General features: G+C 31.8%; 1 protein-coding gene across 1 annotated transcript in view; it reads left to right on the plus strand.

The window, feature by feature from the left end:
- Positions 1-21,853, plus strand: part of dop (microtubule-associated serine/threonine (MAST) protein kinase dop) — a gene marked incomplete in the record, with an annotated part of 102,490 nt that extends 80,637 nt beyond the window's left edge. Inside the window, 5 exon segments of the mRNA XM_067051257.1 lie at positions 3,424-3,617; positions 7,809-8,017; positions 9,564-9,787; positions 10,100-10,208; positions 17,016-21,853. Coding sequence (XP_066907358.1) covers positions 3,424-3,617; positions 7,809-8,017; positions 9,564-9,787; positions 10,100-10,208; positions 17,016-18,008 — 1,729 coding nt within the window.
- Positions 21,854-22,024: the final 171 nt, after the last annotated feature.

Genomic DNA, 22,024 nt, shown 5'->3' on the forward strand with positions numbered 1-22,024 from the left:
TATTTGTGTGGTTCTTGAGGATCAGTCAATGAGACAACTATATTGAGGCGACATTTTGCAACTTTATTGATTGTATTTTTCTGGCTCTCGAACGGTCTGCGCAGAAGATGGGACTTTTTACAAATTACTTTTTACAACCAATATATGGTTGCTGGCATAAATGAACTACATTCACAGATCTTGATTGGTGACTGCACATTCGAAACGGTCTAGCGATTTGTTTATCTTGGCTCTCAAGTAAATGCTGACTACAATATGCAGAAGAATTATCTAAGAGAATCTTGGCGGAAATTAAATGTTATTATTTGGCGGTATCTAAGTAATCACTTAATCTCCTGGAAATCAAAAGCGACTCTGTACAAGATGTTGATTCATCCTGTCCTTATATATGGAGCAGAAACATGGAACTTCTCCAAAAGAGATGAAAGTAAGCTGATGGTCTTTGAAAGAAAAGTACTACGTCACATTTATGGACCAGTGCCCTCAGGTAACGATTGGAGGTGGAGTAATGCTGAACTGGGCGCCATACATAATGATACGAACATAGTCCGGTTCATTAGAATATAGCGCCTGGAATGGATGGGTCATGTAGCCAGGATAGATGAGAGTAGCCCAACTAGCAAAATTATGCTGACACATCCTGAAAGAAAAAGAAAAGTTGGAAGACCTAGATTGTACTGGATGGATGGAGTTGACGCAAGTAGTAGAGCTCTTCTTGGACTAGCAGGTGCTGGAGAGAGAGACCAATGGGCAAGACTAATTGAGGATGCCAAGACTCAGCAATGAGTTGTAGCACCCATGATGATGATAATGATGATTGTATATTCATGTCCTAGTTATGTATGATGTTATAGACATGAATGAAGAAATAAATATTTTAGTGTAATATATATATAAATATTTTTATATTTACTAGTCAATGTTGTATTTCAGATAAAGCATCTTTAATATAGAGTACAGCTCAAAATTGTAGGTGAATTAAGAGATTAAAAAAAGGAAGTTTTAATTTCACAATAGTAATAATTATTTATGAGATCTCACTGGAATATCTTAAGAAACGTAGGCTGGATCAAATAGTTTTATGACTATTTGAGTTTTTTTTTCTTTGATGCCCCAGGACCATCTTCATTTTGTATTCATGAGATCTGTTGTGCTAGAAGTAATTCTAGTAATTATTTATTTATTTTAGTAATTATATATTTTTTATGTGTTTTGTAAATGATCTAAAAACAAAAGGTATTACCTATTCAATGAAGAAATGTAAAAAATTGTTAAAAATATTTCAAAGTTCAAATATTACATTGTTTTTTTATTATGTTGACAGATGACATTGAGTGGCCTGATGATGATGATTGGCCTGTTCAGGAAGAAGCTAAAGATATTATTAGCTCATTACTTCAACAGAATCCCCGGGATAGATTGGGTACTGGAGGCCCTCATGAAGTTAAAGAACATCCGTATTTCCTTGGCATGGACTGGAATTCTCTTCTTCGACAAAAAGCTGAATTTGTTCCTCAACTAGAAAATGAGGAAGATACTAGTTACTTTGATAGTACGTATTTCTTCTTATAATTATATGTTGAACTTGAGTTTTCCCATCTTCCATCTTCATTCGCTGCCTCTTTAAAAAAAAACCAAATACAAAATCTTTTCCCAAGTTATTTACAGTTACATTAATTTAGCAGCTATCAATATTTATTATATGTTCAAGGGTTACAACATTCTAAAAATATTTTTAATTTAATATTTTCTAAAACCTATTTTGAAATATTGTTTTCGTGCTAGCTTGATTTTTTTTATTTTTAGATATTAATAGTAAGTTAACCAGGATAAGTGGAGCCTCAGATTTAATTAGCTCAACTTCTGATTGACCTCACACTCACAGAGATTTTCTATTTATTTATATTGTAGACAGTGTATAAATTAAGTTATTTTTATTTTAAATTTCTGGTTATATTGTTTACTTATAATTTTTTCATGTAAGTTATCCTAAAGGGGCTTTGTCCCAGAGTGAAATTGATTTTCTATTCTATTCTAATCATTTTTTTTTTAAATTACTTGGTAACAGTTCTATTCTGTACATTCATACATACATACATACACACACAGACACACACACACACACACACATATATATAATATAAAAATCTGGATGGCAACTCGTGGGTATCCGATGCCAGTGGTAAAGCTGCTATTTGGGCCTGTAATTCCCAAGCTATTCAGGAAGTGAATACTACAGCGCACTCCGGCTTTGTATGGGCAAAGATCAATGACGTGTACATCTTTAGCTGCTACACCTATCCCAACATCAAAATAGAAGACTTTGCGAATTTGTTGCATTGCATTGTCATAGAGGCTAGTTGCCATAATCCAACTATCATAGCTGGTGATTTCAACGCATGGGCAACGGAATGGGGAAGTAGAATAACAAATCGACGAGGTGAAGTTCTCCTGGAAGCTTTCACACAACTAAATGATATGATCCTTATGAACACCAGAACAAATCCGACGTTTACAAGAGCAGGAATATCATCAATCATTGATTTGACGTTTGTCAGTGGACGCATGCATTGGATCGCTACTTGGGAAGTTTGTAGATTTTATACAAACAGTGATCACCAGGCTATATTGATCACACTACATACGCCTACAAGAAAGAAGAGTTGTCGATGGAGGACTAATGGCTGGAATACAAAAACTTTTGATGACGCTTCATTCACTTTAATGCTAGAGGATGAGTGTGAATTAAAAGGGTCAGCCAAGGAAAAGGCGCATATACTGACCTTTTATATCTGGGGCTTGTGATGCAGCTATGACCCGTTCAAAGCCTGGGAAACATCATTCCTCAGGGTACTGGTGGACAGATACTATTGACAATCTTCACCGGTGTTGCAACCAAGCAAGAAGACGATACCAGCGAGCGAGACATCTACCGGACTTTTCAGTGCTTCAAGAAGAGTTCAGGAGAGCTAGAAGGAACCTCCGACAAGCCATTAAAGAAAGCAAACGGCGGTGCTGAAGAGAACTCTGTGATGAGGTGGATGCAGACCCATGGGGTAGACCTTAAAAAATAGCGCTTCAGAAACTTTGTAATTGCACGATGCAACACCCAACGAGATCAAACGTTGTAGACAGTATTGTCAGAACACTATTCCCTGAACAGGCGAATAGTATTGAAGGTATTGACAATATATATATATTGTTTGAAGCTCACCATTCTTCACACTTTTGATGCTCACTTACTTTATTGTTTAAATGGGTAAACAATGGAGATTAATTTAAATTTGAGAAATTATAAAGGTCCTTTTAAGGACTGTGGTTTTGATTTTAAAAAATTATTATTAAAGCATCATATTAATTTTTGTTTTATATATTTAAGGATTAGGTTAAACTATAGTCCTTAACTTAAATTTTTGTTTATAGATTTCACAGAGCTGGTGATACTTCACCTTTGACTAGTAAACCTAAAAAGCTAATTGGAGACCATCCACTTCAAGGTTCAGGACCTATTCGAGTAGCTATTGCTCCTGTATTTTCTGGTACTAAACATCCCTCAAGAGCTGTTATTAAAAGTTTCAGCGCTTCTGGTTTGTCCCTAATGATTCCACCTGGAAGAGGTAATAATCACTATTAGTGCAGATTAGTTTATTAATTCAATCAATTTGCTTCAATTGAGGGAAGCATTCCTGCTCTTGAGATAAGGAAGAGGGAAAAATTATCCAATAAAAAAGTTAATAAAATGGATAGTAACATGCTCTAATTTAAGAAAATCAGTATAAACATATTTTATAGTTTTTCAGTGTATTTAAAAATATGACAGTAAAATTAAAATCATTAGCTGTTTTCTGATAATGCTTGGTTATCTTTTTTCGGTACATCCAATAATTGACAATTTTATCTGAAATTCATTCATCTGTTATCTCAGATAAATTTTCTCCAGCCCTGGTCAAAGCTCTATTAGCTAATAACTTTTCATTAGAGATAAGTGTTTTTTTTAAATTTTATTAAATTATCTGCTCCTGAAACCTTTTATTTCATATAACATTCCTGGTCATCCCCACCTTATCACTTCTTTTATGATTCACTTATATTTAATTAAATATGTTTGTTACTTTTATTGTAATATCAATAGAAGGATACTTATGTACTATCCCGTCGACCATATGTTCTTTAGTTGTGGGCTACAAGCTACCCTATTGTTATTACTGCCAGATCACAGCTGTTGACTTCTGCTTGCTTAAGAGATTGATAAACCTCTGAAGATCTTTTTCACTTGAGATTGGGACCTGAATTCGCCTAAATACAAATGAATTTATGTTGTCAGGTTATTACCTGCTGCAACAGAATATTTGGTCTATGGTATAATACGTAAGTATCAATAGAAGTTGAATTCAAAGAAATTAAAAATATAATTGGTTCAGATTTAGTTAAAATTTATTTTTTAATTCTTTACAAAATTTATTTGGTTACTCTTTACTTTCACTTACCTATGTATGAGATATTTAGTAAGAGGAAGTATTGGGACCATGGAAAATTTTGAATCAGAGTTTTGATAGAAATACATGTTTTTTAACCCTTGAACTCAAAACTTTTTTTTTTGTATGACATACCAGTAACTCGTTAACTGTTGATGGAATATTTGGTCCAATATTTTGAGAAACAATATGAAATTTTATTTCATTTTGAGGCTCATCTATGTTAAAAATATCCACCCACTCATCATCCTGAGAAATTTCAATACTTGAAGAGCTACTGGATGGTGAGAAAGGAACTGCTTTCCGTTTTTATATCCAATATAGTCAGATTCGTCACTTGAAGTGTGATAATCACTCAGACTATCACTATTTTTGTCACTAAACACATAAAAAATAAAATCATCTTCACTATCACTCAATTCAAAATTTTTATCTATTTTAATAGTTATTAAAAAAAAATTGCTTACAGGATGAAAATTTGCAATAAATTTTTTTTACATCAAAAACACATCCGAAAGCTTGCACAGACCTTGCGAAACTGATGAAGACGGAATTATACTTGCGATAGTACGTCTCTCGCCTTGTTATTATTGAAACAGCACCACAGTAAAACAAACAGTTTTTGTATTCACACCTAAAGATTTTCATTGTTATGAACTATTTACATTATATGAAATAAATAAAACTTAATTATGAGAGACAGTTGACCGTGGATGACTTATATGAGGAGAAGATGGTTGGGGATGCAGTCAAAATAAAACCCAACCATCTTCTCCTTGTATAAATAAAACTTATTTATTTGTTCCAACGTAAACATTAAATTCATATTAAATGTTGTTCAAAGTGATTTCCTTGAGCATTAAGACAGGCTCGGCATCTTTCTTCAACAGCAGTAGTGGCAGAAAGGCACTGGATATGTGTTATTGTTTCACAAAATTAAATTACCCTTCTTCATAAGGAATTAAGATCATTGACCGGCCTTGCATAGACTTTTTGTGTTAATGTCTCCCCTTACACAAAAATTCATTAGTGTCAGGTCTGGAGAGCGTGCAGACCAAGTCACTGGTCCTGCACGGCCAATCCGTTGATTGGAATAATTAACATTTAGCCACTGTCATGGACCTCTTCCATAATGTGCAGGACAACCATCTAATTGAAGCCACATGGCCCTTCTCAGTTGTAGTGGAATATGTTCAACTAAATCACAGTAATCATTATTAAGAACTTCCAGAAATGTGCCCGCATTGAGTCGAGGCGGCAAGAAATGTGGACCTATTAAAATATCGTCAATTATCCCCAACCACTCATTGCACTGAAACTGGTGCTGAAAATGATGCTCACGAATTGCATGGGATTTTCCTGCGACCGGAGGTGATTATTTTTCTGCCTGAAGATACCTCTTCTTGTAAAGGTACCTCATCTTTCCAGAGAATGTTTCCTGGAAATTGTGGATTATGCTAAACTTGATTTAAGTTTCAATCTAAAAAATGTCTTCTTTGCCAAAAATCTTGCGGTAGTAAATTTTGTACCCATTGATAATGATATGGGTGAAGTCCATCTGCAATGAGAGTTCTCCATACTGTAGTTGGCGTAATATTCAATTCTGCTCCAGCTCTTCGTATACTGCCAGATTATCATCAAATTATTGTAATATAGTCACAATCCTTTCTTCATTTCGTAAAGGGGTAAAAATATCATCAGCACTTGGTATCATTGCAAATGTTCCAGTTTCTTTAACACGTTGAAAAGTGGAGCTAAAGATAAGACTTGTTTGCTAATTCTCTATTCGGAAATCACCTGGCATATTCACGATGGGCAGTATTAGCATTACTTTTGTAAAAACCGTACACAAACACCATATCGGCATATTAGTTTTTATAGAGTTAGGGATAAAAGACCATATTAGTATTTTATCTAATCCATCTCCTAAACAAAGCATTTACGGACATACCTTCACTTTGAACAACATTTAATATGAATCTTAATGTTTACATTTAATTAATAAAGTAGTTAAAACAAATAAATAGGGTTTAATTATTTCATATAACGTAAGTAATTCATAACAATGAAAATTTTTAGGTGTGAATATCTCCTAACCAAAGTGTTTGCGGACATACCTTCAAAGGAAATTATTTTCTTGTTTTGAGGTCCTTAGTTCATATTTTCAGTTTGGCCACTTAACCCTGAAACACTGTATAATCGATTTCACACTATTGTTTTTATTTTCCTGAAAATGGCTCTTCTATTAATGTACAATGTAATAATATTTAATATAAGCTACATCTTATCCATATTGAAGTAGTTTGACGAGTCTTATATTCTGAATTTCTAGGTTTGAGATAGCAAAACTAGTACAGTAATGTTAGGTCATATGTGGGCAATCCCCGGGCCGCGAAACATTTTGAAAAACCCAATTTAAAAAAATATATTGTACTACTTACTCATACTCATACTCAAGTTAGCAAGCAAGCCGGGTGGCAGCGATCATCAAAGAGTGAGGCGGGAAACATCAAAGGCTTTGATGCTTGCCACCTCACTGGTGACGCAACAAAAGATTATTGCTTCTCAATTGTTCTACACTAAGCAATTCTAGATCATTCCTTCCTTTTGCCTATATAAGCGGGTGCATGGCCCGAAAATTAGTTCATTTCTATTAAAGCTACCGAGGTGATAACTTCGACAAGCTATATCCTAGCGAACTGCTAGTGCCGTCAATTTGTTTCGTGACTTTGTGTGCATCTTGAGTGCTTACTAATTATATTTAGTTATTAAGTTTATCCAAATGTCATCAGGGAGTTTGAAATAAAATAGTGGAAATATCAAAAGGTTCTAATTTTACCTGGAATTTATAATATTATTAATAATACATAATTATTCTTTGGATTAAGAGGGAAAAACGAAGTAAAGGCTGTTAGTGTGATTTTTAAATTAAAATATTACTAAATAAATTATTCTTTTCACATATACTCTATAATATTTAAATCTATGTTTTTTTTTTTTTTTTACTGCAAAACAAAAAACAGTTACCTTAAAAAAGTTAAAAGTTTTGTATGTTATTATAAACATACTTCTAATTATATAAATCTGAACTAATTAACTGTATTTTTTATTTTCTCTGAACTTAGCTTTTTACTTGGGATTTATAGTATTAATAATATTTTAATCGTAAACTGTTAACACTTTATATTTGTAGAAATGAAGTCATGTGTGATATCAGTATTTCATGTTTCTTTTATGGTAATTTCTGATTATTTCAACTTAATGATAATGGAACATAAATTATATATATCATTGTAGAGTTTAATATTTATGGGATATTCACTTTAATTTCAGATGAAATACCTCAAATGGAATCTCCTGGAGGATCTAGTACTGCAAGCTCAAGAGATAATTCTCCATGTAGAGAACTTTCTCCTCTTGTGACAAGTTTGAAACCTCCAGTGATTATAAGACGTGGTCCATCTGGTTTTGGATTCACTGTGCATACTATAAGAGTTTATTTTGGTGACACAGATTTTTACACTATGCATCATCTTGTGATGGTAAGTAGTACTTTGTTCAGAAATTTGTTGATACCTAGTTTCAATTGTTGGTTTGAACATTTAATTTTTTTTTTTACTATATTATTAAGTTAAATCACTCTGATAACAGTAACATGACAACATTTTTATCATGATTATAAACCAAAATTTAGATGCTGCAGTGTCAGCTAATGTTGCTATTGAATTTCTAATAAAGTGATTGTTACTGGTTGATAGATTAGCTGTTTAAATAATTTATGTCAAATAGTTTTTCTAGGGACTTATAGTTTAATTATTTTTCCTACTTACATAATGATTGAATTATTTTTTTTCTAATCATTGCTTGAGCTCAATTAATTGATAACAATGGGGGAGATAGCAATGATAATAGGATTTTGATTTGTTTTAGTGGACATTGATATATGTGATCATGTACTAAGAATTTAAAGTGATTGAGAGAATTTTGGTCAAGAACTATTTCTCAATGAAACACCTCAATTGTTTCCTTGACCAGTTTAACTTATGTGATGGTGGATTATCATGAAGCAAAATCATATTTTGTTTCCTGTTTTGATATTATGTTTGTGTTTATTCGAAGCACAATTCAAATAAATCTTATGTTGTAGGTAAATGAAAGGAAATGAAAAAAAAATAGTTATATTCTGGGATAAAAATCCCCTAAGATTAATTGCTTAGTTATGATCATTTGTTTGGCAAAATATTTACAACCAAAAGAAGTGATATTTAAATTACTTTTTGATGAAATTTTGTAACTGTAAACTCCATATATTCTTTCAGTTTAGAAGTAATTGTTAATCATTTTCCGTTCTTGTAAATTTAAATTTATTTCACTCATTGTATTTTAATAACTTAAATGTTTATATTAATGACCAGATTCAATTCTCATTTTGTATTTATAGTTGTGGTCTCTAATTTTTTTTATTGAATTTCTTAATTTCTTTACTATTTTTATTTAATTCAATTGAATTTTCATGTAAGTTTAAATTGAAATTATTTAAATTTTAATGTTATTCAGTTTTTAATTTATAGCTGTGTCCTGACATTTAATTTAGTTTAGTTTTTAATTTTGATTTTATTTAGAAAGAAATTTTGTAAACATTTGTTCAAACAAACCTTTCATGTTCACAGAATCATTCCCTTTTTCAACAGCATAATATAACAAACTTTTGGACCCACTTTTCGATTAACCATTTTCTCATCATAGGCATAAATCAGTTGTTAAGGACTCTGTTAAATTTGTTGGAGACTATAAACCACTGAATATGTAGAAGTTATATATCAGTATGTTATGTGTTCAATTTCTTCTGTTTGTAAATATACTCCATTCATGATTTTAATGCTTTGTAAAGTTTTCAATCATGATATTAGTGGGTATTTTTTGAAGGGGGACACCATTTAATAATTAATATGTATTCTTTTAGTCTTGGTTTGTATTTTTGGAAAACCAAACAAATAGAAATCAGAATTTATAGGTAGTTTAATTCTTTTAAACATTGAGTTATTATTATTGCTTTCATCAAATTAGATATTTCAATTTTATTTTTAGGCTGTTGAAAATGGTAGTCCAGCATTTGAAGCTGGTTTACGACCCGGAGATTTGATAACGCATATAAATGGTGAGCCTGTGCAAGGCTTATATCATACACAAGTTTTACAGCTTCTGTTATCTGGCTCAGATCATGTTACATTACGTTCAACACCCTTAGAAAATACATCAATAAAGTCTGGTGGACGTCGAAGAGAACTTTGGCAGTCCAAATTAGCTAGAAGGTAAAGAATGTAGTGTTTATATGCTCAGTATACTATATCAGAATCATCAAATACTATTTAAACAAATATACTGTTTTGATGTTTACTTGTACAATTTTTAAATCTTGACATTACTACTATGGTTACAATAGGGTAGTAACTTGTAGATAGCTAATGGGTTCAGTTGGCATTATAAATCTATATGGGCTCAATTACTTCACTGTGCTTACTCTTATTGAATTGTTTAGGGCAGCTCTGGCTTTTGTAAAATAAAAATAAACTTAGCACATCAAGAAGATTCTAATTTGATGTAATAATGAATGACTTTTGCAGATCATTACAAAAGCAGCGGCGTCAAAAAAGAGAACTTGGTGATAGAAGAAAAAAAGCTTCTTTATTCAGAAAAATTAGCACGAAACGGGCCAGTGTAGAAATGCAGCAGGTATGTACAACTACTTTTACAATTTTTTTATTTTTGTGAAAAAAACAAAACAAAAAACAAAATTGGATCTTTGAGAAAGAAAAAATATCTTTCTAGTACATGTAGAGTAGTAAATTATTCCATGTTGGTTTCCACTATTAAAGTGGAACTTTTGTTTTGATCCTACCATTCAGCTTGCTGTTTATGATAAACATGATTGGTTGATACGGTAGTAAAATGGTCTTCGCCAAAGAACGGCACTGACTGGATTAAAAACTCATGATGCATGAGGGTAATTCTGTAACTAAATGGATTTTAATGAAAGTAGACTCATTCTAACATTTAGCTTGCACCACTTGGCCATTTGTAAATGTGTTTCTTTGAAAATATTGATACATTTTATTACGGTTTAATCTTGATAATTTGACTAATATAGGATCAACAAGTATTCAGGTTATCAAATATTCCAGATTAATGATTGTCCTATTTAAACAATTAAAATGTTTTAAATAAAGGTCAAAAGAATGAAAAGCTAAATTTGTTTTATTAATTTTCCTTTATTGAGAGAAAACTACTAGTTTTCAACAGGAAGGTACTTCGAAAAATGAACGAGAATAATGAATGGAGATTCAGGTATAACTAGAAACTAGCTTACCTATATAAGGAGGCAGATGTGGTAAAATATATCCAGATACCAAGACTCTGATGGGTGGGCCATATTGAATGGGTGGAGGACACCTCAACCCTATAAGAAGCTGCTCCACATAGGCCCTGATGGAAAAAGATAAGTGGGAGGGCCCAAGTTGAATTGGATAGATGGAGTGAGTGCCGATACTAGAACTCTTGGAATCAGGCCATCTAGGACAGAGAAGAGTGGAAGGCAAAACTTGCGGCAGCCAAGATTGTAGTGCTTAGAATGATGGTGAATACTTTTTTATTGACCTGTTGATAATGAGAGGCAGAGCTAGGAAGTTGTGCCGCTGGGGGTGGCCTTGTGGAGGTAGTCTTTCTCTTGAAGTTTAAAACCTCTTGAGTTTCTATAAACTGAAGTCATACCCTATCTAACTGTTAAAAATAAAAGGTTCTATAAATTCTCCATAACACCACTTGATGCAGTATCTGCTTGACCTTTGGATCTTTCAGAGCTTTATTTTGCACGTTTAGTGCTCTAATATTTGTTTTATTCTTATTTCAGTGCAGTTGTTTTGTTTTCGTTTTTAATAAACAATTAGTCTTGACTTCAAATTAAATTAAGGCACTGAACCTTCAGGGGTCCAAATTCAGCTTAATTTGGAATTTCAGCTTTTACCAAAAAGAGAAAAATGAATCAATGTGGCATATCTATAAGTAATGATTTTTCCATATTATCTGATGATGAAGAATATCAAGAATCATTGAATAAATTAGCGCATAGTTCACAAGTAAGACCAATTCCACCTATAATTATCTACAAATCATTCATTAATTATGGACAACTTTTAAAATCAATAAATGAAAACAAAGAAGGTTAAATAAATATTTAATATAGAAGAAATAGAACTGTTTTCATTATATACAACACAAAAGACTTATAAAATTATAAGCCCAACTATTGGAGGAAGGTCGAATATCATTCTTATATCTCTAAAAATGAAATTAAACCAACAATTATTATGAATGGAGTACCTCCAAATTTTGAAAGAGTGTATAAAAAATGACTTAGCTTTGGAAGGAAGGAATATAAGTTCTTAAAGTAACTCAAATGATAAAGGAAAAAGAAATAACTCATGTCAGAATACCTTTCTGTGTGATTACTTTAGACAATATTTGATAAAAAAAATGAAAGCAGTAGGAAATGTTATAGTCACATGGGAATCATACATGAATAAAACAGAAGTAATTCAATGCTTTAACTGTCAAGCTTGTAACCAAATTTCTATCAATTGTCACAAAAAATCTAAAAGTATGAAACATTCGGGAACTCTTTGCATCTGTAATATTCTTAAATTGTAAGGTTAATTAATATTATTTCAACTCACATATCCGCAACACCCAAAAATACATATTTATTTAAATACAGTTTAACTTAGTCTCTTAGTATCAAATTGCAAACTAAAAAAGAACAATATTAACTATATCTAGACTATTATAATATATATGTATCTATTTCTAACCTATGATATTGCCTAAAAGTAAAATACACAAAATAGTTTACACTTGACCAAAAGTGAACAATGTCACGTATGTCCTTACACTCAGCTGATCTTAGCAGAGAGAGAGAGGAAGATTACTTCCAAATTCACAGTTTTTTATCTAACCTCAGCTCACAGAAAACCAACTGCACACCAGACTCCACATCAATTAAAACATATGACTTATCTCATCCGCTCTGCCCACTATCTTCTGCGCATGTGCCGCCATCACCAATTCTTCACCATTACACATCTACTAATGTCTCAATGGAAATAAAGAAAACAAGTATGAACTGCAGTGGCCAACACAGCCAATCCCAAAGAGTACATACATTACGAAGAAATGCAACACTAAGACTTAGTAAACATACACCGAAAGTGCACTTTTCAAGCCTTAGAAGTTTAAATTCGCTTAATTACCATGACATAAAAACATTTTCAAACCTAAATGAATGATTAATTATGATGGGTAACCTAAATAGTAGTAAATACAAACTCAATATTATAATTATTATAATAGTAAACTACTTTTAAATATTGCTACACTTTTAAAACTCTAAGTACTTTTTCCAGACAATCCTACTTCCTTTCCTACTAATGGCCATTCTAAGCCAGGTATGCTTGATAAATATCATATTGACAAAATCATTTTACTCTTTAAGCTTATTTCTTCCTACCTTAAGTTCATATCACAACCCAGTTTTATTTTGTATTAAATTAAAAACAACATTACAACCTCTCACAGCTAAATATCCTTATAAAGCTGCAAATTGGCCTCAATACAAAAATTGTCTAAATTATAATTTAGGATACAATTCTATTCTTAGCAGCATGGAGGAAAAAGATACAACAATAAACAATCTGACATGTTTAAATTCCACAGCCCATCAATTTATACCCACAACTTATGTTGCTCCAAGAAGAGATGAACTCCTGCTACACTTAAAAACTAATTTAATTTAAAAATACTATAAACAATGAAGTCCAAAAATCGAATTCTACTACACTTATGAAACTTTTTACTAATCGTACCTATTCTTAAGAAAAGCAAACCTGCAGATGACCCATCAAGTTACCGGCCAATTGCACTTACGAGTTTCTTTTCAAAGATATATGAGTGGTTGGTGCTGGGGCACCTCCAAAAGTACCTAGACCGATTATAGCCTCTTGTCTACTGAACAGACAGGATTTAGAAAAAACAGAAGCACCACGGACCAGTTCTGGACAGCTTTTGACAGTATTATTTGGAAGTTGCTGGTGCAGAAACTTTACAACCTGGGACTGAGAGGTCAACTGTTTGCCTTACTTAAGTCGTTCCTTGCGCAAAGATTCATCAGGACGAAACCTCATCTTTTCAACTAACCCAAAATGGTATACTGCAGGGTTCACTGTTGAGCCCGATACCCTTCAATATAATGATAGATGATGTGATTTCTGCAGTGTTCTTTGTTCAATGCGAAAGGAGTCAATGCGTTATTTTATGCAGATGAAGAATTTTGAGCGGTGAAGATCCTGTTACTGAATGAATAGAGTGGTTATAAACAGCAATTGCTTTTCCCATTGGAACGTCCAGCTCTAAGCCCTTCTCTATCTGATATACCTTCAGATGGTCACTGAGTGTGCTATGAAGCCGTTCTATGCCTCCCCTGCTCTTTGGATGCCCAGGCCTGGTGAGATGCCACACCATGTCCAGTGCTTTCATATCTGCCCTAGTGCTGGCATTATTGAATTCCCTTCCTTCATCTGATGCAATGTGATCTGGAACACCATAAAATTTAAACCAAGTCCTAAGCACTTCCTGTACAGCCTCTGCTGATCTGTCCAGAACTTGATATGCCACTGCTCCCTTGCTGAACAGATCTATAACAGTTATCAACCTGTATCCTCTCCAAATGAAAAAGTCTACCTTTAGATCGCTCAGTGGTATATCAGAGGTGGGAGTTTCCTCTTGCCTTGCTTTTAGTTGGTTTCTATTGTATTTGGTGCTTAGACAGATCCTGCAATGCCCGATTATCTCCTTTATCTTCCTTTTCATCCCCCACCAAAAGTAACGCCTGAAGAGTTTCACTCAGCCCCGATGATTTGTTTTTCTTGGTGGTACGTGAGCGTCACCTCCTTCTGACTCTCGGCGTCCCACACCGTATCCACCATTAGTTTACATTGGACAAATGACCGATCTATCCCAATTTGCTCCGATTGCCATAATTTTAACTTTTTCTCAAATTACAGCATTCCCGATGTAAAGATGGTGATTCTTCCCAGGCCTTGATGCATTTTGAAGGGTTGCACAGATTGTTCTTCTCTAGCCCCTGGTTGTGACCAGATGGTTGAAATCTCACTCCTCCCATACCTGGTATGTTTAACCTTTATCGGGCCGGATGTCCTGGCTTTCCATATGATCTGTCTCATCTTGTCATTGACAATCTTATCAATTTCTGCCATGTCCGTTGGTCTTTCATCTAGCTAGTCCTCCCGTGGATGATTCTTCTTGGTCGGTATCTTCTGGGATATCTTGTTCTTCTTCCACTTCCGGTGTTCATTCTCGCAGAAACTGCCACATACTCCTAGATGGTTCCCCTTTGTCTTTTTCTATGGCGTTCACCATTATAGCCCTTGACAACCAATCAGCTATTATATTTTCTTTTCCTGGTTTGTATACTATGTCCAGATTGTATTGGCTCAACAACTATTTCCACCTTGTAACCTGTGCTGAGGACTTTTTCAATTTCCCGACCCATTGCAGGGGTCTGTGGTCGGTATGAACGTGAACTCGTCTCCTGAAAACGTCTGAAATGGTCGACGTCCCACACTGTTCCCAACAGTTCTCTTTCCAAAGTGGTGTACCTAGTTTCTGTGTCTGTGAGACGCCTGCTCCCATAAGCCACAGGCCGCTCGCCCTCTTCACGCTCTTCAGATAATACTGCCCCTGAAAATTGGGGAACACGAGCACAGGTTCCCATTGCAGCTGCTCCAAGCAATCCCGAATATTCTCCTCCATTACTGGTATCACAATAATTTTCCTCCCCTTCTTTAATAAGTTATTAAAAGGTACCAGCTACTCTGCCATCTCTGTTACGAACCATTGGTAATAATTCAAGGTACCAGTAACAGTCTTCAGGCTCTTTTCACATCTTGTGGACTGTGTTCTCACCTCTCTTAACAGTTGGAGGATGTCTTCTTCTGTGGTCCATCTTCCGCCTCCGAAAGCATTCTTCAATCCCTCTTTGACTATGGGCCATTTGATTTCTTTATCTCCCTGTATTTGGTTCAGGATGCTCCTCTTTATCCTATATATGCCTTCAATGAGCCCGCATCTCCTTTGTTCAATAAATCGTCCTCTACCTTTGCTTCTATTCGAGCTATAATTTGGTTACCTCCCTTAATATAATGGTTCAACTCGCCCATCTCTCTGGTGAACCTTTCTAAATCCAAAACTGCTTTCCTGGTCCACAGAAGAGTCTGGCAACACATATTTTGTGAGGACTTATTGTTAAAAGTGTTTACTTTTCCTGATGTTTGAGTATTAGTTCAATGGTTTTAACAAGTGTACTATGAACACTATGAAAGTGCATCAAAATGCTCTTTTAGGTGTAAGAACACTTTAAAAATTTGTGGAAGGGGACTCCCTTTGCCCCAAGTTGAAAGAGGGTGTGATCTAATGGTTCATTTCCGGGTTAAGTGGTCCCACAGACCTCAACGAGTTAAAAACTTTTGGTCTACACATTCACATTGTAAAATATAACATAATTTATATCCTTAAATTTATCCTTCATACGTCTCCAATCTCCTTTTATACAAATTCCTAGTACATTCCTGTAACACCCCTTCACGACCTTCATATTTATATGTAACTACCCATTGAACCACTGCCTTTGACAGATTTTTTATAACTCATTCTCTATGGATTCCATTCCCTCCTTTATTAATTGCTCTATTACCCATCCAACCTTTGAATCCCGTTTCTTTAACCACCTACTGTCCACCCAATGCGCGAAGAATAACAACTGCAAATATTAGGGATGTGACAGCCATGCGGGTTGGGACACAGGTCCCAGTGCGCTCGGTTCAGAACATTGTGGATTCGTTTCCCACCTGGGTCAGTTAACATACATTTTTCGGCGGTCCTGAAGAATGAATCTTGACATTCCCACCTTGGTTAGTATGCAGCAGCAACTCAGGTAGCCGCTAGGGGTTGGCAAAAAGGACCACTTGGCCCACTTGCTGGATTTGTTCCCCCCACCACATACCAGTACCAGTATATATACATATATATATAAACAAACATTGTTCCTTTTTGTTAATTACTTTTAGTTCATTTGTAGGATCCTTTTTCATTTTATGTTTTAGAAGTTAACCTAATGATTTATGGTATGGTTTTATTTTACATATTGTTTTAATTATTTTTATTCAATTTTTTTTCTTTCCTAATTCATTATTTTAGTAATATTTTAATTTTTTTAATTTTATATGTTACTCTAAGGCTCTAAAGCCTATTTTTGATGCCTAAAGTATTATTCTAAAGAGATTAGTCCCTGAATAAATAAAAAATATTGTAATTATAGCAATATAAATGTACATTTAACTGAAATTTTTGATATTAGTGGATTTTAATTGTTCATGTACTTCGTATAATTTATAATATTTTTCTTTTTTATAGATAGCTGCTTCTTCACCATCACTTGTAACTCCCAGCAGAAGTTTTCAGTCATTTACCAGATCATTATCAAGCCATTCTGATTCTGTTACACGATCACCCTCAACTCCAAAATTGTTAATGAGTCCATCTGATAGTGTTGCAAGATCTGTTGATACGTCTACTAGTTCATCAAGTTCATCAAATGGTGGTAGTCCTGCTGTACCTGCTCCTCATTTCCAGAGACCATCTACATTACATGGCTTAAAACATAAATTACACTCAGCTGCAAAAACTATTCATTCTCCAAGTAGACGTAAGTCTGTTGGTCATATTCCACTTTCTCCTTTAGCTAGAACTCCTTCCCCATCTCCAGTTCCGTCATCACCCACTCGTTCTCCGAGTCCATTAGCATTTCCACCTGGCCATCAACCTGGAAGTTCTAATACAACTCAATCATACAGTCCTGGAAATACTGGCAGTAATGCCACCAAAAAAAGCTTTAATAGACCCAAAAGTGCAGAACCTGGTTCACCACTATTACGGAGAGCTTTGTCTCCTGATAGACTTCATCCACGTAGTGCTGAAAATAAGTCTAAGTCATGCTCAACAACTATTTCGCCACTTTGTGATCCAGCTTTAAAAGTCACTATTTCATCTCTTCCTAGAGTTACCATTACTTCTAAATCCCCACCTGTTCAAAAACTTGCAGTTGATAAAGATACTATAAAATCTAAGCCTCCTGAACATCCTGTACGAAAAGATAAAGAAAGACGAGTAGAAGAGCAGATACAAGAAGATAGTGATACTGATTTTATTGGTTTAGCAACATCTCAGCCTTTGCCGCGTATAGCTGAAGAAAAAGATTCACCAACTGCGGTAAAGGAGGAAATATTACCCCAAAATAAACAGGACAATGATTATGTATACCCAACTGTAAGCAAAGCTAAGAATAAATCTACAAATAAAAATTTAATTAACTCTCGAAAAGTTAAAAAGGATCATATGAAACAGTAAATTACTAACATTATTTTATAAATGATTGTTTTTATTTTCTACCATATGGAGGTGTGACAAGGAAGCATTAATTCACTCAAAAATTTTGAATTATAAATACTATTAGAATTGCAATATTCTTGGTTTAGATTATCTTTGCTAAGGTGGTTTCTTCATGATGAATTTTGTTATTGATTTACTGATTTATATACATCATTGATTTACATGTATATACACTCATTTGTCTACAATAGATATTATGTATTTATTATACTTCTTACTTATTTTGGATTATAATAATAATAATATGTTACATTTTTTGTTGATAGTTTATATGGATAGAGACTTTACTTGTTAATATTGGTATTACTCAATTATTATTTTTATCTTATGCTGGCATAATTTCCAATAATTCTATAGTTTCCAACAATTAGTTAAAATTTTCATATAAATTTGACATTTTATTCCTGAATACACTATTTAATGTATAAACGGTAATGAAAATGAAAAGTGAAAAGCTTTTTGTTTTAAAAATTTTGGGGAAAAAATTCTTTTTATCATTTAAAAACTGATCTTTATGGATAAGATAGTCTCCTAATCTGTAAATATTTATGAAAAAGCACCTTCATTGCTGAACAATTAAATTGATAATTCTTATATTTTTTCTGTTTTATTTATTTATTTTTTTATATTTTAAATAATTGGACCATATAAATTTTATAAACATTTATGAAATACTTATTATACCTTACTTAAATAAATAAGTATTTGAAGTACCATTTAATAATAAATACCTGTAGAAAAAAAAAAAAAACAGTTGATTATTGAAGTTTGTGTGAGTCAACAATTATTTCATGGATTCAATTTTTACTTATGTTAAAAATTTTGAATTTCTTTTGCATAATTATTCATATGATTGCTACCTTTTTTCCTATTTAATTTCAGTTCACTAAAATTTGTATGATTAAAGTCACCTTAAAAAACATTTTTCATACATCCCAAAGAGTATTAAAACTATTTTTTTTTCTAAATTTAAGTCAAATATTTATGTAATTTAATAAATAAAGTGGAAATGCTTATAGAAAACATTTACTAAGTTAAATTTTTTTAAAATTTATGATAGGCATTATTATAAACTTGAAATTAATAAGCCATAATATCAAGAGATAACCTTATGGTGATTTACTTGCCCATATTGATGTATTCTTATATCAATATTTACATACATACAAAGGAATACATTTTTAAAAATCTTTCTTATATCACTGTCTATAATGAATTTTATATGAAATGTAACAATCTAGCATTTCAATTAATTGAATTTATCAAAACAAAGATGAAGATACTAGCATCGATAGTAAAATGTTGATATTTAATATTTCCATTTGGGAGGAATTATGCTTTTGTTTCTATTATAAATAAATTTTTTTGTTGCTAATTTTCATCTTTCATATAAATTCTTATTTTATGATTAAAATTAGTATTGGTTGACTATAGGTATTACAAATTCACTATTTTATTAAACTATTACTTTAGTTTAAAAATTGTATTTGTTTCATGCCTAAATCTTTAACCTAATTTTCGGAATTTTGAAATAGCTCTCCTTTAAGGGGAACCACTAAATTTATTAGTTAACAAGTTATATTTCTTTAGATTGTCTATTAAGAGATATTATACTTAAATTCATCAACAGTAACTATTTGGGTGTTTTGTGAGCAAACTTACAAGCTCAATCTTTTTCTTATGAATAATTTGTTAGTATCAACATAATACTTAATAAATTTTACTTTTAATAAGTAAATAATAAAAAGTGACAGATTAAAATACTTTAAGAGCTATCATTATAAATTAAGTAAATAAGATTACAAAATAAAAAAAAAAATATTAGCATGAAAAGTAGACAGTTTAAAATCTAAATAAATATAACACTTATATACTCGACCAGACTAAGTAAATCTTTCAACTTAAATACAGTTATTTATAATGGAAAAATGTAATTTTACTTTGTTTAAATGTTATTTCAATATCCTCATTTATACTTATGGTTATTTGAATTTTTATATGACCTGACAGTGACAGTTTACCATTGTAAATACTAAATTATATGTAACAACTATATTGGGTTATTAAAATATTAATATTTTATTAGTAATTTTTAAGGTTTTAGAAGTTGGATATTTATAATTTTGCACAAAGTTTATTATAACTATCTTTCAAGAAATTAACTGTTGTATTTCGTATTAAATTTTAATTGTTTTTATTTTTTTATATTCTGACAATTTCCGTTAAATTCCATTATTAAATCTTTTAAAGTATAAATTTATTATTAATTTATTTTATTGTAATTTATATCACTTGCAGAACACCCATTTAAATTTACCTTGAAAGTATTTATGAACATTTTTCTTTATCAACCATTACTTACAAAAACTTGTGCATAACTTTTATATCTATTAGAGAACGAAACAGACAGTGAGCTGAATATTGATGTATCCATTGTTTTGCTGGTCAAAGCTAACTTTTACTGATTGTTATTTCATTGAATCAATAATATAATTTTATGCTTATTAAAGCTTAATGCTGGTGTAATTTATTTACTAGTATCTTTTTGTTTCCAGAGACTGACTTGTATCTTGAGTTGAAAGTAAGCTTTTTAGTCTTTTTTTTTTATAATTATCTTATTTGCTGTTAGTATGTAATAAGTGTACAAATTTGCCTTTAAAAAGTTGTTGATACACCTAACCTTATTTTAAGTTATCCTAATATTTTGTGTTTTTTAATTTTAATATTATTTATAAAAGTCAAATTTTATATTATTATTTATTGAATGTAAATTTACTGCTTATGGGTGTGTTTTATATATCCGTTTTTATGTATATAAACTTTTTCTTGCTGTTTATATTTTTATGATATGTATATATATAATCATAAATGTATAACATTTATGAATATACTATATATAATCATAAATGTTTAACATTTATGCATATACTATATATATTGAAGGTATGTGTAAAGATGCATAGAGTATTTTGCATGTATGTGTATGTATATTTGTGGCATATCTGGAGATATATATACACATGTGTTTGTGTATATGTAGATTAATATGTATATTATTGTCCTTGAATTAACTCAAGTTTATTGTTGTTTAGTTTTCATGTTAACTAATTTATTTATTGATGATCTCAAAGAAATGAAATATGTTTAAGATTTTTTAACTGTATACATGGCTGGAGATTTTAATTAGACACCTATCATTAATTACTTTTAGTTTTATAAATGTTACATTCCGATGTATTAGTAAGCAATAGTTTGCTAAAACATGATTGTTATAATTTAATGTCATTGGTATCGTGCAATAATTATTTTGTTATTCAAATCATTACATAAATCAAAGTATGAGTGATGAAGTGTGATATGTGTGTGCGATGTTTAAATAAGCACCACATTTTAAAATATAATGTTTAATTTTTGAAAATTGATTTGTAAATATATCTTTGTTTATTGTGAAATATTTAATCTTATTTACTTGCTCATTATGCCATTATGAGCTGTCCTGTCAAGTTTAACTTTATGTATCATTATAATATATTGTATGTTTTATATTATGTAAATTGATTTATATAGTGATATGATATGTGATTTGATTTTTTTTTTGTTGTTGAAATATCAAATATAAAAAAAATTCATGAACTGTATTTTTCTGCAAATTACTATTGTGCAGCTATTGAATGATATGAAACCATCTTACTTTTTTCATGTATAGACCCAACCCAGGTTTCACTAAAGGAATGTAATGATTTGGGGTACTTCTACTTTAATTTATAATTTTTATTGATAATAAAGATGTATAAGGCAGTATAGTTTGATTTTTCTTTAGTGTTTTCTTATTTATTTCTTATATATCAATTATTTAAATGGGTTTTATGAAGTTATTTGTAATACTAAAGCTATTCTCCCTGAACTACGAAAATAAAATTAGTTAATGATATCATTTATCTGCCCTAATCTATGTAATTATTATATAAATATAT

Source organism: Halyomorpha halys, unplaced genomic scaffold, assembly GCF_000696795.3.
Source record: "Halyomorpha halys isolate HHAL.00 unplaced genomic scaffold, Hhal_1.1 Scaffold467.1, whole genome shotgun sequence".
In the NCBI taxonomy this organism is placed as follows: domain Eukaryota; kingdom Metazoa; phylum Arthropoda; class Insecta; order Hemiptera; family Pentatomidae; genus Halyomorpha; species Halyomorpha halys.